Raw genomic sequence first — 17,019 nt, forward strand, 5'->3', positions numbered from 1 at the left:
AGCCGGGCGCCCGCCCCCGGGGCGGCGCCGGCAACTCGCGGGGCCTCCGCTGGTCACGTGGGGGCCGACCGGCCGGGCGGCGCTGCAGCTTCCCGATCGCGACCTGCCAGTGCCGGGGACGCGGCGCTCGCGCTCCCTCCCGGGCCCCGGGAAGCAGAGACAAGGAGACGCCGCCGCCCCCTCCTCCCGACTGCACCCCGGCCCTGTGCTCGCAACATGCCCGCCGCCGCGCCGAGCGCCGCCCTCCTCCGGGAGCGGGCGGAGGCGACGCCGCCGCGGGCCGCGGAGCCGCGGCTGCGAGGGTAGCGGGCCGGAGTCGGCACCGAGGCGCCGCGACGCGGGCGGAGCGGGAGGAGGAGCAGCAGGCACCCTCCGCGGCACGGCGGGCCCCGGCGCGCCCATGGCCCGGGAGGAAGGAGAATGCGAGCGGCACTCCCCGCCGGCCGCCGCCGCCACCCCCCGCGCCGCGGACCCGGCGCCCCCCGGAGCTGCTCGCGTAGCCGCCGCTCCCCAGCTGCGGGCGCCCGGCCGCCGGCTGCGCTAGGACCCTCAGCCGCTGGTCGCCGAGGCGTGCTGGGGAGGGAGGAGCGAGAGGCACTGGGAGACCGGCCCGCGCCCGGGCGCAGCGCGGCATGTAGCTGTGGGTTCCCGCGCCCGCGTGAGGGTGTCGGCCCGGGGCCCCGCCATGGCTGGGAAGGACAGTGGGAACCTGAAGACGGTGAGGCTTTGGCGGGACGCCGCCCTGCGTGCCAGGAAGCTGCGGGGCAACCTGCGCCAGCTCACCCTCAGCGCGGCTGGGGTCTGCCCTGGGGATGCGGCCGACCAGATCGACTCCCCCGACGCCCCCCAGCTCGTGCTGCCGGCTAACATTGGAGACATCGAGGTGCTGAATCTGGGGAACAACGGCCTGGAGGAGGTGCCGGACGGGCTGGGGTCGGCGCTGGGCAGCCTGCGCGTCCTGGTCCTCCGTAGGAACCGCTTTGCCTGGCTGCCCCCCGCGGTGGCCGAGTTGGGCCACCACCTCACCGAGCTGGACTTGAGCCACAACCGGCTGACCTCCCTGGGCGCGGAGGTGGTGAGCAGCTTGCACGAGCTGCGCAAACTCAACCTCAGCCACAACCAGCTGCCCGCCCTGCCTGACCAACTGGGCTCTCTGGCCCACCTGGAGGAGCTGGATGTCAGCTTTAACCGGCTGGCGCACCTGCCCGACTCCCTCTCCTGCCTCTGTCGCCTGCGCACTCTCGACGTGGACCACAACCAGCTCACCGCTTTTCCTCTCCAGCTGCTGCAGTTGGCGGCCCTGGAGGAACTGGACGTGTCCAGCAACCGGCTGCGGGGCCTACCTGAGGATATCAGTGCCCTGCGTGCCCTGAAGATCCTCTGGCTGAGTGGGGCCGAGCTTGGCACCCTGCCCGAGGGCTTCTGTGAGCTGGCCAGCCTGGAGAGCCTCATGCTGGACAACAACGGGCTGCAGGCTCTGCCCGCCCAGTTCAGCCGTCTGCAGCGGCTCAAAATGCTCAACCTCTCCTCCAACCTCTTTGAGGAGTTCCCTGCCGCACTGTTGCCCCTGGCTAGTCTGGAGGAGCTCTACCTAAGTCGCAACCAGCTCACCGCAGTGCCCTCCCTGATCTCGGGCCTGGGCCGGCTGCTCACCCTGTGGCTGGATAACAACCGGATCCGATACCTGCCGGACTCCATTGTAGAGCTGAGTGGCTTGGAGGAGCTGGTGCTGCAGGGCAACCAGATCGCTGTGCTGCCCGACAACTTTGGCCAGCTCTCCCGGGTGGGCCTGTGGAAGATCAAGGACAACCCACTGATCCAGCCCCCCTACGAGGTCTGTATGAAGGGGATCCCCTATATCGCAGCCTACCAGAAGGAGCTGGCCCACTCCCAGCCAGCGGTGCAGCCCCGCCTCAAGCTGCTCCTGATGGGCCACAAAGCTGCAGGGAAGACCTTGCTCCGGCACTGCCTCACTGAGGGCAGAGTGGAGGGAAGTGAAGGAGGGGACAAGGACAAGAGCTACCCACCTTCACCTCCTCCTGTGAGCAAGGGCATAGAGGTGACCAGCTGGACAGCCGACGCTTCCCGGGGCCTGCGGTTCATCGTCTATGACTTAGCTGGAGATGAAAGTTACGAGGTGATCCAGCCCTTCTTCCTCTCTCCAGGGGCCCTCTATGTGTTGGTGGTGAACCTGGCCACCTATGAGCCCCTGCGATTTCCTACCACAGTGGGCTCCTTCTTGCATCGGGTGGGGGCCCGGGTGCCTCATGCGGTGGTGTGCATTGTGGGCACGCATGCAGACCTGTGTGGGGAGCGCGAGCTGGAGGAGAAGTGTCTGGACATCCACCGCCAGATCGCCCTGCAGGAGAAGCATGATGCCGAGGGGCTGAGCCGTCTGGCCCAGGTGGTGGACGAGGCACTGGCCCGGGACTTCGAGCTGCGCTCGGCCAGCCCCCACGCAGCCTACTACGGTGTTTCGGACAAGAACCTTCGGCGGCGCAAGGCCCACTTTCAGTACCTGCTCAACCACAGGCTGCAGATCCTCTCCCCCGTGTTGCCTGTGAGCTGCAGGGACCCTCGCCAATTACAGCGCCTTCGGGATAAGCTGCTGTCGGTGGCTGAGCACCGGGACATCTTCCCCAACTTACACAGAGTACTGCCTCGGTCCTGGCAGGTGCTGGAGGAGTTGCATTTCCAGCCACCTCAGGCACAACGGCTGTGGCTAAGCTGGTGGGACTCGGCTCGCCTGGGCCTGCAGGCAGGGCTGACGGAGGACCGGCTGCAGAGCACCCTGTCCTACCTGCACGAGAGCGGCAAGCTGCTCTACTTCGAGGACAGCCCGGCCCTCAAGGAACACGTCTTCCACAACCTCACCCGCCTCATTGACATCCTCAATGTCTTTTTCCAGAGGGATCCTTCCTTGTTGCTGCATAAGCTGCTCCTGGGGACCAATGGAGAGGGCGAGGGTGAGGGCGAAAACTCCCTCGTGATGGCGCTGCCCACGCCCAGCCAGGACCTGCTGCGGGCCACTCAGCTCCATCATTACGTGGAGGGCTTTCTGCTTCACGGGCTCTTGCCGGCCCATGTCATTCGGTTGCTGCTTAAGCCTCACGTCCAGGCCCAGCAGGACTTGCAGCTGTTGCTGGAGCTGCTGGAGAAGATGGGACTCTGCTACTGCCTCAATAAACCCAAGGGCAAGCCTTTGAATGGGTCCACAGCCTGGTACAAGTTCCCGTGCTATGTGCAGAACGAGGTGCCCCATGCAGAGGCCTGGATTAACGGGACCAACCTGGCCGGGCAGTCTTTTGTGGCTGAGCAGTTGCAGATCGAATACAGTTTCCCCTTTACCTTTCCACCTGGGTTGTTTGCACGCTACAGCGTCCAGATCAACAGCCATGTGGTGCACAGGTCGGACGGGAAACTTCAGATCTTTGCGTACAGAGGGAAGGTTCCTGTGGTGGTGAGTTACAGGCCTGCCAAGGGGGTCCTGCAGCCAGACACTCTGTCCATTGCCAGCCACGCGTCACTACCAAATATATGGACGGCATGGCAAGCCATCACCCCCTTGGTGGAGGAACTGAATGTCCTCCTTCAAGAGTGGCCCGGACTGCACTACACCGTGCACATCCTCTGTTCTAAGTGCCTTAAGAGAGGGTCGCCCAATCCACACGCGTTCCCAGGTAAGGGCAGAGCGGGAGGTGGCTCTTCCGTGCTGTGACTTAAGATGCATTTGTTTAAAAAAAGATTTTTGTTTCTCATTCATAAGATTATTTGCTTCACCTCACAGGCTTCCCAGAAAGCGTCTCTAGGTAAATACAGGGGGAGTTTGGGGACAGGCGAAAGGCAGTAAGTACACAAGCAATATGAAATATGAGGCCCTGTCTCATACTCTCCTCCAAGGAAGATTCGGACTTCCAGAGTGAGTTCTAGTCAGAACATGTGGGTCTCCTTTTTCCCCCCTCTACCCCATGTAGCCCATCTTTCCCGGGAGGAAACTCCAGGTAGCTGATCAGAAGGTGGTGTCTGGAGTTAGTCTCTTCCTGAGCCTGGGCTCTGATGCTTATTAGACACATCCCGAAGGGTTTGAGGTGCTTTGAGTTGAACATGGCTGTTGTCATCGTTTTTTTTTTTTTGTTTGTTTGTTTAAACTCAGCGTGTAGTCATGAAGTACAAATTCTTGCTCACTTTTCTTAAGAAGCTTCAGAGGGGAATGTTTCGTAACCGGGTCTGGATGAGTGAAGGCGGGGCTGCTGGTGTTGGTGGTGGATTATTAGTAAAGACAGAACATTCAGCCTGGCTCGTGACTAAGCTCGGGGTCACTGTTTCACTCACCACGCTCGCGGGCACGGACCACAGACAAGATCTCTGAGGGGACTTTCCTCGGGGATTTCCAGGCAACGTGGTGCTTCGCAGATGTCTTCAGGTTTGTTTTCTGGTGCCAGCGAGCTCTGGGATGCATTGTCTGGGACTTTCGAGCCTGGTTAACCAGAATCCCTGTTATGGTTTCCCACGTGGGAAGGCATTCTTCGAAGCAGGTCTTCACACAACTCAGGTATTTGTGGAGCTGGCTCAGTGAACAGCGTTCCCAGTGTCCTGAGGACGAGCCTAACGATGGTATCATTGCCAGTGTCTCCCCTCGGTCCCCGACCCCCAGGGCACGGTCGGAGCTAAGGAAACGGGAGACCGGGCACCACTGCGATCTTTGTCCCTGTCTGAATGCAGCTTGCCCCAGTATCAGCGAGGAATCAGACACCCACATTTCCGAGGGTAACATCTTCCCGTTGCCCTAGATCTAGGCCGAGTTTAATCCTTCAGCTTGGAAAAGGCCACCGTATTCAGTTACCGGTCAACTGAGCTGTCCATTCTGTACGACTATCTGGTGCCTTGTCACAGGCTGAGACTTGGTAGACTCTTCAGTTCACTCTATAGTTGCCATTGTCTTTTCTTCACGAAAGCAGATACTTCTTTATTGTGTTACCAAATTGAACAAAGTGGTTGAGAGTTACATATTCACAGAGTGGCTCACCGAAGGAGCTACCTAAAGGCAGTTCTTAATCCAGATGGAACATTAATGAAACTGATGTTATTAACAGCCAAGAGGAAAACAGAGGTTATTAAACAAGGGAAGATCTGTGCAGAGGAATTCCAAGAACTTTGAGGAGTAAACAATGAGGCTGGAATTATTTTTCCCTAACCTCAGCTGTTTATTTTTTTTTTAATACTCATACATTCCACAAACAAGTCCGTTCTCTTGTTCTCTTTGGACCTATTTGCCTGTCAAAGGAGGCACACCTGGTTTGCAGCCCAGGCTCTGCCCAAGGAAGAGATGACTTATTTTCCACATAGCAAATGCATACATGGTTGACAATGGTAAAATTATCTTATACATTGAATAGGAACAAAGCATCAGGAGTTTTGATAACACAGACACTGTACAGTTCTGTTTTATTTGTGGTCAGAGAAAGAAGTTATCTTTTTGCTTTGTTTAGGATTGTATTTCTTCTAAAAGTAGCAGAGAGCACAAAAACTGTAGAAGAAGATATGTGGATAGTACATTCATCACATTGATACAAGGGAAAAAAACTGCATTTCCCTTATTCATATTTTTCAGTGATAGCCATCATTTGCTAGTATTTGCACATTTCTGAAGGATTTGGGAACAGCTAAAATAATTAAAAAATTAGAAAGTGATGTAGGAACAGAATGTTGTGTGTTCAAGTAGTTAGGACATACATTTTAAATATGTTCATCTAGTCCCTACATTATTAAAATACAGAGTCCGGAACAAATAATGCCCCCTTTTTATTACAAAATCATAAGCATGGAATCCTGTAATGTAACAATATCACACTCAAGCACACCATATGACATTTTAGGTGAAATGTTCAAATTGAAACTATAAATTTTTACACCCATATTATTACCCTACCAACCACACTCTAGCAGGTGTTACTTGCCGGACCCTGGTTATTTTAAGTTGGCAGACACCTTTGATCTATTGGTAACTTTTTAAGAAGTTACAAAGACAAGTTACTTTTTAGAAACATTGAAAAATTAGATACTTAGTTTTAAGTTTTATTCAAGTGTCAAGTTCCCCTGTTAACTATTTTGATTCAATGTGAAAAACTGGAATTTAAATTATCTTTCCCTTTTGGAACATGGAAAGTAACAAGCAAATCACTGCCTCCCTTGATTTTGTGCAGAAGAAATGCAAAGTTGCCTTCATATTTTTAAACCCTGTTTGGTGGGAAGGCCCTGGTGGCCCTGTCACTGCCAACAGGACATCGAGCCCGGCCTGGGTCGCACTAGTGTGGTTGGCGGAGGGAAGTATGGTGCTAGAAAGTTCCCTTTGGATTTTGATGAATGACAGAAATGCTGTGTTTTGGAAAATCCTCAGCTGATGACCACTTGGTTTTAAAGGTCCTTGTGAAAAAAAAAATAAAAAGATCTGATTGTGTCGTCAGAGAGAGTATCGATTGGTTCCATCTCAGACAAATGGGGTGAGTGACGGGAGGTGCGTTTGGAAATTCGCACGGGGCCTGTAATGAGCCCAAAGGTCAGGGGGTGAGTCTCCCCTGCTTTCTGCCGAGCTGACCATGGGGCCAGCACCCGACAGCCAGGCTTCCCTCCGCCTTCCGTGTGTGCACGTCTGGAGTGAGGTTCTTCCTGTGCGATGTTTTTTCACGCTTCTGTTCATTTCCACCAGTTTGGCGTGGAAACCAGAGAAGCTGAGTACTCCTGAGGCTGGAGATGTGGGTTCCTGAGTGAGCTGCGGCGGCCAGGCCAGGGGCCTGCAGCGAGTTTGTAGCCCTTTGCTCTCCCACGGAGGCATCTGAATGAATGCGGCGGGCTTTTAAATTGGGAGAGTGCGTCTTAGAGAGCTGAACTTGGGTTCTGCGTAGTTTTCCCACTGATTATCCTACTCTCCAAATTATTACATGCTATTTGTTGTTGTTTTTATTGCTTTTTTTTTTGAGAGAGAGAGAGAAGAAGGTTGAGGGAGAGAGAGGAAACATCGACGTGAGAGAGAAACATCGATTGGTTGCCTGTCACACGTGCTTTGACTCGGGATCAAACCTGCAACACAACCTGAGTTTGTATCCTGACCGGGAATCGACCTTTTGGTGTACGGGCTGATGCTCCAACCAACTGAGCCACCCGGCCAGGGCTCTTAAATGTTCTTTTTAAGAATAATTGGGAAGCAACCCTAAGCATTAGACACAGAATTGGTATGCGGTCTGTAGACCATTTCTTCCATTTGCTAATTAACTCGGTGTCTTTTGCCCAAGGTCAGGGTCTTGCACACCGGGTTCCGCTCGGAGGCCCTGGGCGCGTTGTGCCTTGTTCTGCTGGAGTCAGTGTGTGACACGGTTTGTCTTTGATTAGGTCGTTCCCTTGCTCCCTCTGAGCGAGACACGCCCGAGGCTTCGTGGCTTCTCCAAGGGTCTCAGACGCTGGCCGAAGGACTGGGCTTCTGTGAGACATGTCTGTCTTCTTTGTTATTCACATGTTCTGTCACATTCCCAGGTGCTGCTTGCAGCCATGGCCTTGCTTTGTCCTGTGTCCCAGCCTCCTTCTCCCCTTGCCCCAGACGCCCCAGTGTCCCCATGGTCACTGCATTGCTGCTCTTTCCCTGGAATAGGCCCTTCGTGGTGACCACACAAGCAAAGCAAAATTCCTGCCTTATCGTAGCTCAGCTTGAGAGGTGCTGAGCACAGCCCTAGTTGTTTGGATGGAGTTAGTCATCGTTTTTAATTCCACAGAAGTTATTAATTATCTTTTTAGGTTAGTTTTATTAATATTGATGCCTCTTGGCTTTTAGTTTTGGGAACAATCCCCTTTGAACTCTCCTGGGCTTTGCTTCCTATAAAAATCAAAACCTTAGTCATGTAGTGGCGGAAAGAAGTACCGTGCGTGCGTGGTAGAATTCAAAGCCGAGAAAGGCCTTTGGAGAACAAATTATGTTAAGTAGTAGGTGCCTGTTCTTTCAGCTGCAGAGCAGAATCGCAAGTCCATCCCTGGGCAGGTAGCTGGGGTTGCCTAGAGGAGGCAGTTTTTGGTAACAGAGGTTTCGTGTCACACTTTGCTGCCTGCTCGTCTTACTCCCCAGTAAACCTCACCCCACTCTTTTCGTTCTTACTCACTGACTTCATTTTAACACCTGAAACACGTACGGTGTGTACTTCGCAGGGTTGTTTCAGGGGCTGGGTGAGAGAATGTGTTGAGAAAAATGGTTACTCCCCGTGGGTTTGTAAGGAAGTGAGGGCCTTCTGCTCTGTTATATGGGGGTTGGGGGGGTGGGGAGTGGAGGCTGGTGCTGGAGGGACCATTTCTGGGTGCTGTCTCCATCCGCCCACTGACTTCCTTCTGTCTCTGGGGACCTGCTAGGATTAAGGACCTGAGCACTTCTCCATTAGCATGCTTTATTTTTATTTATCGGTTTTTTGTTTTGCTGCCAAGAGGCAGGTGCCATCCTCATCTCTTGCCCTCTCCTGTCTCTTGCGCCCTCGGCCCTCCTGTGCCTGCGGTGGAGCAGAGAGTCGCCCTGTGTTTCTAGGCTCCGTGGAAAGCGCTCCAGGTGGGGTCCGCTTGGGGCAGGCCCAGCCGGGGCTCCACTCTCCCTGGGTCAGCTGAGGGGCGGCGGCCAGGTTTGCTTTCCTTTGGGGCCGCCTTCCCCTGCTTCATCCAGGAGGGAGGGAGGGATGAGGAGGCCCCATTTCGGCCTGCGTTCCCCAGTCCTGCTTTCTCATTAATGAAGCTGATCCCCATGTGGCTCCTCCGGTCTGCACGGCCTGTAGACCCCGGACTGGGTGACAGGCATCCCAGGCAGCCACAGAGCATGCATGATGCCGTGCACACCTTTGTCAAATGAAGAAGCCCCCTGCCCACGTCAGGTGTGGCGCTGCCACTCTGCAGGTGCGTGCTGTCTTGTCCGAGGTCTGTGTTGGATGGGATGGCAGGACTCACACCCCCAGATGGGCGCTGGGGCAGGGCACAGCGGGGAGGAAGGAGCTCAAAGTGGAGTGGTTATTTTTTTAAAGAACTCAAGACATTCTGGTGTTTCGTAATTGATTCCTTGGCAAAGTGCCTTTTGCATTGTTTATGATCTTTGTCCTACAGTGTGTACTTTAAGGTAGGCATATATAATTTCTCCACGTGATTTTTCTGGTACATGTATTCCTGCCCTCCGTATCCAACTCCTAACTCTCCCAGAAATTGGGCGGTGGGTGCACGAGTGGGCAGGGGCGACTCTCAAGGGGAATGAAGGGACACGAGGGAATGTCTTCAAGCCTCCAGGGGCCCCAACACAGAGAGCCTTCGCACGCCCCCCCCCAAAGCCTGCTGCTCCGCAGCCCATTCTTCCTGACCCCACTCCGCCCTTGACGTTGGCCTCACGAAGAGGGAAACGGCAGATGGCGAAGAGGGTGAAGGTGTGATGGTGATGGTGCAGGAAAGATGTTTTTTCCGTGGTTTGTGCCAGCTGTTTTCCCTTCTGCCACGTGCCGTTGCTTTCTAGAAACTCTGTACCGAGTGAAGGTTGCTGGGTTGGCCTCATGGAAGACCCTGGAAGAGTTGCCGCCTGGACGGAACCGGAGGTGGTCCCACGTGGGCTGGGTTCCTGGGAGGACAAGTCCCAGACTCTGTGGCCAAGCGGGGCCGACTCACTTGTGGGGAGGGCAAGGGGAAAGTCTTTCGTTACTTTTTATTTTTGGCACTGAATGCTTGAAAACATTTCCTCGTTTTCCTCCTTCAACACAATCTCTTAGCTTCATTTCTTAAAGAGTAAATTAGTAAAAACAAAAGCAACCCCCCCTCCACGCCACACAAAAATGCCATCACCAATTTGGTTTTTCTTTGGCTGTAGATGTACAGACGGCAAAGACTGCAGAAGCAGAAAGGGAGTTGGAGGGAGGAATTGGAGTAGGTCAGAGGCCTGGGGGGCGGAGCGGGTGGGCTCCCAGGGCGCTGGGGGCCCGGAGGCTCTCTGTCTCCGGAAGGGACAGTCAGCCCCAGGCACCCTGGCTGCTCCAGCTGCTTCCTTTGCTGTAGCAAATCTGTGCCCAAGAGCACTTGGAAGAAGGGCCAGAAGGAAGGGAAAACTGGGCTTGGGTCAAGACCGCCCTTCGGTCAGTGTGTGCCTTTCTGCTCCTGGGTGGGGCGGCTTACTGACAGAGGGCTGCTGCTACTGCTGCTTCCTCTTCTTCCTCCTTTTACAGAAATTCACATGCCGTCAGCACAACCTTTTTGAAAGCAAACAGCTCCATGGCTTTTAGTGCATTCATGGTGCCATACAACCACACCTGTAAGTCAGGCTCCTGCTGTGGCTAGGAACCTGTGACGTGGGTGCCTTCCTGCCTGGGGCGAACTGACTGGGAATTTTTTTTTTGCAATGTTTTTGTGATAACTTTCTAAGCAAGGGTGTCCAAACTTTTGGTGTCTCTGGGCCACACTGGAAGAAGAGTTGCCCGGGGCCAGCCATTAAATACACTAACACTAACAAAAAAAGGTTTTAAGTAAATTTACAATTTTGTGTTGGGCGCATGGTCCGCATGCATGGCCATCCTGGGGCTGCAGGTTGGACAGCTCTGTTGGGCAAGGCTTAAGGAGAGGAGGGCTTTTTAGACTAAGCCTCAAGATGCCACATCATTAACCATCTTTTTACCTGGCTGCAAGGGAAGCCCTCTTCCTCAGTGCTGGTGAGAGGGCAGAAGGGAGGAAGGATATGGGGCCTCTCGTCTGTTCTGTGGCCTGTGTGATTTAATGGGGGGGTCTGACACCTAAAGAGCCCACGGGAGAGAAGCACCCACAAGGACTGTGCATTCGCTGTCACCTGCAGGGTGCTTTTCTGCACCTGAATGTTGAGCACAGCTGTCGAGTGATTGGTAAGGCCGCAGGCAGACACGAGAGATGAGGGGGTTGGAGGTTGCGCTGATTCAAAACGAGGTCAGTACCAAATTAGACCACAGTGCACCGTACATTTGTTAGCGGGATTCTGTCATCACTCCCTGCGGAACACCTGCTGTGTACAGAGGTCTGTTCTGAGCTGGGGGTTTCAGGAGAATGAAACAAAACACACAGCTTTGGCCACGGGGACCTGAGTAGGGACTTGGGTTGATGTGATTGCTGATTCTTGTGTATATGAAACCTGACCACATACAGAGAAATTCATTTGCATGTTACAGTAATTTCTGGGTGGGGGGGGGAGCTTTGAATATCTGGGGGAAAAAACATGATCACACTGAGAAGAACCGGCCACAGCTTTGAATTTGCGTGGCATGGGTGAGTTAGGCGGGAAGTTGCGCCCCAGTCATGCTTTTCAATCGATTTGCCATTTGGATCATTTGTTTGCAAGAGATCTCAGGCAGATCTTCAAAAGGCAGGATCCTGAAATAGGGAAATGCGTGGCCTCTCAGGATTGCTGTAAGCTTCCAGAAGTAATCAGCACTTTGATGGAAAAAAAAATGCCTCCTCTTTTGGAAGCCTTTCCATCTCTCAGAGTTGTTTATGGATTTGCCTTTGTTTGGAGAGGGATTGAGGTCATCGGTGGTTCCCGAACCCCAGGACTGAGCGGACGCTGACTCCGGAGACCACATAATTAAATTGGACACTGTCACTGTGAAGCTGTATGACGGCTACTTAGAGACTTCTTTGATGACAGATGCCTTGTTGAGGTGGTTCTCCCTTCTTAGCATCTTAAATGTTGAGGGAATCAAAGGGTTAATTTTCTTAGATCCTCCCCACTGCTAAAATGAAGCACCTAAATTAACATCGCATTAGTACATTGTTACTGTGCTAGTGAATTTTGTGCTAGAAGCACAAACCTCCCTCCCTCCCTTTCTTTTTTTGAAAAGAGGGAGTTAAAAAGCAAAGGAATGGAGGAGGAAGAGATAAAATCAGAAAAAGGTCATTTCTCCTAGGTGCTGTTGTTCGACTTATCAACTTTATTATTGTTTCAGCAAGATTCTCATTTTTCATGCCATAGGGGTTATTAGTGCATTAATCATCACACCAGTCTTGCTGGGAGTCGACGGCTGGGGAGAAATATGAGCGTCTGTGCGAGCGTCGGCAACTGTTGAGTTCTCATCATGTTCTAGAGACCGTGCTAAGTGCTTCTTCTATGGGCGATCTCACTTAACCCTCCCAGGAAACCTAGGCGCTGGGGATTAGCGTTGTCCTCACTTTCAGGTGGAGAAGTTGAGGTTTAGAAAGTTAATTCCCCAGAATTAGAGCATCTTGGCATCTTGGGACGAGAGCCCAGACCCTCTGCTCCTACCCACTGTGCTACCCTGCTCACTTCTTTCCAACGTACCCGACCTCCCCCACCCCACCCATTTTCCTAGATGTATCCACTCCATATCACTAAGTGCTGGGCATTGAGGTGTCTACCGGGCACACTGGGTCTGGTAATGCATGGGAACTGCCCATGTGGAGGTCAGTGGAGGTCATGGTCAGGTGCAGGGGAGAGGCGGGGTCTCAGAGGGGTTTCTGAAAGGGCCACCCAGCAGATGAGTGTCAAAGGGTGATCTCTAGTTAACCACGTGGAGAAGAGGGGACAGGCGTTTCCAATTAGAATGGCATTTTACAAGGTGGGGGGAGCAGGGTTACAGGTAGTTCGGCATGCTCTGTCTGGGGGTGGGCATGCGTGCATAAAAGCATTTTAGCATTTAGCAACTGTAATAAGGAAGAAGCTTCTTTCTTGAAGTCACATGTATGGACTGTAAAAGTTTGCCAGTGACCACTGCTGGCTCCCGCACCAGGGTTTTGGAAGCAGTGTCCTAGCCTGGTCCTTTCCCGTCGGGCAGGGCTCTGTCGAGACCATGGAAGAGAATTACAGCTGGGAGAACGCAAGGGTGGTGTCAGAGGATTTGCTCCGACTCACATTCAAGTTGCTGGCGGGCTGACGGTGCACCTGTTGTGTAGCTCCAGGTCTAAGTGTGCCGCCGGAACCTTCCTCCACGCTGAGTCCGGGGAGAACAGGAGTCGTGGTTATCCCAACGGCCAGGTGGCCGCTTGCTTCTGCAGTCCCTGGGAATGTATCCAAGGACCTCAATTTTCCTTCCTTTACACGTTAACCATCACTGATCCTATGATTAAGGCAAATTTGGCTACAAGACAATTAGCATTTAATTGTAGACTGAGTTTCACTGTCTTTACCCCATGCTTTTCTTTTGTGATGTCACAGACAGACTAAAATTACTGTTTTTTTCAGATTAATTTTGCACTAGCTGAACACCATCTTTTATGTATTTCGCTCATGTGGACCCTACTTACTACAGTAGGAGAGTGTTTTCTTGTATCCCTTGCCTCAAGTTTATCAAAATATACTTAGTTACATTGTAATTGAAATTCTAGGAAGTGTAAGATACTTTACATTTTTACTGTGTATTTTGTTTATATTTACTTTATATGTTGACTTGAAACTTTTGGAATTTCGTGTTGCATTTCAAAATGGAAACATTATCATCTAGTGGTTAGTTGCAAAAGCTCTTGACGGGGACCGCTGGGCTCAAGTCCATGTCCCACCACTCGTTCGCTGCATGACTTTGGGCACCCTAAGAGTTCCTAGCGCGTGTGGAGGTCATGAAGACGGTGTTAATACACGCAGAAGGCTTAGAACAAGGCTTGACATGTGGCAGGCACCCAAGAGACGTTAGCTGCTGCTGTTCGTACAATTATTCCAGAAAGCTCAGGGTCAAACGTGTACAAGGTGGGGCATAAGCAGGTTTACAGTTGTGAGTATGCGAAACACAGGGTTGTTTTTTGTTATTTATTAATTATTGTATTATTATCCAAACAACTGTAAACCTACTTTTGTCCCTTTCTGTATTTGGAAATCTGATGAACTTATGGATAAAAATCCTGTTTTTTCATCGCAGAATACTACAGTGTGATTCCTATTTATAAATATGATTAAAAATGCTTTTTGTCTTGATCATTAAAACAAATACAAGTTTGGAGGGCAAAGAAAAAAGAAGAAGGAAAAAAGCACTCATACCCAGTATCTAATGTAATTAATTATATATATAGCTTTATTTCTTTTCAATTTTTTTACCCTTAAGATTAGGTTTAGTAAAATATGTAATTATAATAATGTTTAAATAATTTAAATATTGTCTTTTAAACCTAAGCTTCATGAATATGGTTTTGTGTTATTAGTAACTACATAGTAATTATACATGCTTAAAAAGTAGCACATCAAAGGATTTTTACCTTTGCTTATTCAACCATTGGACCCTTAGGTTGTTGCAAGCTTTTGTTGTTATGCATGATTCTGCGATGACTGTATTTCTCCATAAAAGCTCTCTCCTATTTGGGCAGTAATCCCCGGAGCGGGGTCATTGAATCAAAGGCAAAGCATGTGTAAGGTCCAGTCCATGGTGACATTGCCTTTCAAGACAAGCCCCCCTGCGGAGCATGCAGGATTGATTTCACTGCGTTCCCAGCACTGGGTACCAGCTAAAAAAATGCACTAGCAGCCCTGGCTGATGTGGCTCAGTGGATTGAGCACAGGCCTGTGAACCAAAGGGTCACCGGTTTGATTCCCAGTTAGGGCACAGGCGGGGGTTGTGGGAGAGATCCCCACTGGGGGTCGCACGAGAGGCAGCCACATATTGATGTTTGTCTTCCTCTCTTTCTCCCTCCTTTCCCCTATCTAAAAATAAATAAATAAAATCTTTAAAAAATGCACTAACAATGAATGGAAAACAGTATCTCACAGATGGCTCAGATTTTAATTAGTGAATGTGAACGTTTTCCTCTGTGAATGTTGCCTCATTGTGTTGCTTCTTTTGTGAGCTGTGTGATCATGTCTTTCGATGTGATCATATTAGTGGCACGTTTTTTAACCACAGTGATTTCCTATAATTACAGAGTTCAGTTCATATTAACATTTTATACATTAAAGATGATAACCTTTTGTCTATCATATTTAAGATATTTTTTAGCTTATTTACCTTTTTGATGTTTAAAAACATTGAAATTTCATCAGTACAATTTATTGATAGCTTCCTTTGTGATTAAATAAAATATTATTATTATCTTTCCAAATCCAAAGATGTAGCAAAAGGCATCGCACAGTGTACCATAATGTCTCTACCCATGTAAACCTGACTGGCAATAAAAAAATAATATCTGTTCAGAAGCGAAAGCGCATCTTTCATACATAGTCCCCTCCCCAGGTTGTCTTCTGCTCTGTGCCGTAGTTCTTGTGAATTTCTTTTAAGAAAAAAAAACATATTTGCCTATATTTCAGCCAGGAAGAGATCATGCGTAGTCATTGTTCTGTCTTGCTGTTGGTCACTTAAGATACATTTTGAAGATGCTTCTGTGTGAACAGTTGCAAACCTGTATGTAATTATACATCTACACACATATATATCATAATATTTTGCCAATGGACGCTTAGTTAGTTCTGTATTAACAGACTTTTGATTCTTTCCAGATTCTTTTACAGACATTAAACTAAGTTCTGCACCTCACAGAATTTGGAGAAATGCTCAGTGTTCTTTCCTTCAGGGTGGGTAATCCTTTTCTGTGCTCAGAGCACTGATGAGATGCAATTAGAAAAAAAGACAAATGTCTGCGTCAGAATGGTAGGGCTTAAACAGGGGTTTGGGAATTATAAAGGCTTAACTTTGTGATTTAAAATAAGAGTAATCGTTTGTAATTGGCTTTTGTGATGCATATTGAATTCCATGCTTTTCAGCATAATTATGCATTTCACAGCTTAATTCATCCATTATAATGTGATGTAATGTTTAGACATAGCGATAATTACAAATTTTACATGTGTACCAATAAATACACCACTGGTTAAAATAAGACAGTAGCGTAGAATAATGCTGTGTCGATGTGAGAAATTAACGAAGAACAATCGGTAGTGAGCTGTGTCTCACTGACTCAAAACCTGGCCTCTGCCTTTCTACCTCAACTGTCTGGTGAAGGAAAACCCGCCTGGGCCAGTGGGGCGGTTCTTATTCCCACCCCATGGCCAGCCTGCAGCGCCCCGCACCGCAGCTTGGCGAGCTGGGCCCAGGAAATGTGCCTCGGGTGCATCCTGGCACCAGCAGGGGCTCAAAATTTAAGAGATTGTCTGCACTGTTTGCTCTTCTGTGAGTGTAACAAGTGAAGAATGGGCCTAACCCAGCAGGCTACAATGTGTTTGGCCTGTTAAAAAGTAAACAATTAAATCCTGCTAGAGTGGCTTTTGTGTTGAAAAGATACTTAATTGTCCATGTTGTTTAAAGTTAACAATTTCACCCAAGAGGTTCTCGGAGAAAGAGACGTTTCCCAGGGCTCGTTGAAGTGTTCGCCTTCAGGCGCTGCCGCCTCACACGACGTGTCCAGATCAAGGCAGGCGGTAAGGAGGAAAGGGCAGGCCACGTTTCCAAATGTGTTACTAAAAACGTGTATCTGCTGGGCCTCTCTGGGTTCACCTTGGCCACACTTCTGCGTGGCAAGGCTGCGGTGCCTCTGATTCGGGGGCTTGTGGCTCACGAACTGCGTGGGAAAGAACGAGAGGGAAATGGGAGCTTTCCAGAACACTGTGACGCCCGAAGTAGCGCCGTGGTCTGCTGAGAGGGGGGCCATTCCGTGCCCAAAGTACAGCAACAAAACCTGGGATGCGAAGGCCCTGCAGGAGGCACCTGTCCCCTTGCCGACACCGCTCACCCCCAGGTGGCGGGCCCTCTAAGTGGGGGCAGGTGTTTTCTTTGGAATTTTCTCTTGTATTGAGCTTCAGTGACTGTATGCCTTCCCCTCCCCCCCAAGAAAAACACACCTGCACACCCTCTGGTCACTCTGATGCAATGTGCATCCTTTCTGGTTGCTGCAGTGTTTCCATCTTCTTTTCTCGGTGTAGGCAGGAGGACATCCACTTGTTTCCCTGTGGTCATTTCAGGAATTTGCATTTGCGGCCCTGGGGCCAGGCTCCTTGAGGCTGTGTGAACCACTTGGCCGCTTCCTGAGAACGGTCTCTGCCTCCCTCCGAGCCTTCTGTGTGCGAAAGGGGGCAGCGCG

General features: G+C 50.8%; 1 protein-coding gene across 2 annotated transcripts in view; it reads left to right on the forward strand.

The window, feature by feature from the left end:
* The first annotated feature begins 670 nt into the window (after positions 1-670).
* Positions 671-17,019, forward strand: part of MFHAS1 (multifunctional ROCO family signaling regulator 1) — a 65,655-nt gene continuing 49,306 nt past the window's right edge. For both annotated transcript variants that reach the window (XR_006783656.1, XM_045821336.1), the window contains exon 1: positions 671-3,680. Coding sequence is in view for 1 of the 2 variants with exons in the window: in XM_045821336.1 (XP_045677292.1) it covers positions 686-3,680 (2,995 nt within the window). In the remaining variant the exon portion in view is untranslated. The remainder of the gene's footprint in view (positions 3,681-17,019) is intronic.

The sequence above is a fragment of the Phyllostomus hastatus genome, unplaced genomic scaffold (assembly GCF_019186645.2).
Source record: "Phyllostomus hastatus isolate PE091 unplaced genomic scaffold, TTU_PhHast_1.1 phas_scaffold_46, whole genome shotgun sequence".
NCBI lineage: Eukaryota > Metazoa > Chordata > Mammalia > Chiroptera > Phyllostomidae > Phyllostomus > Phyllostomus hastatus.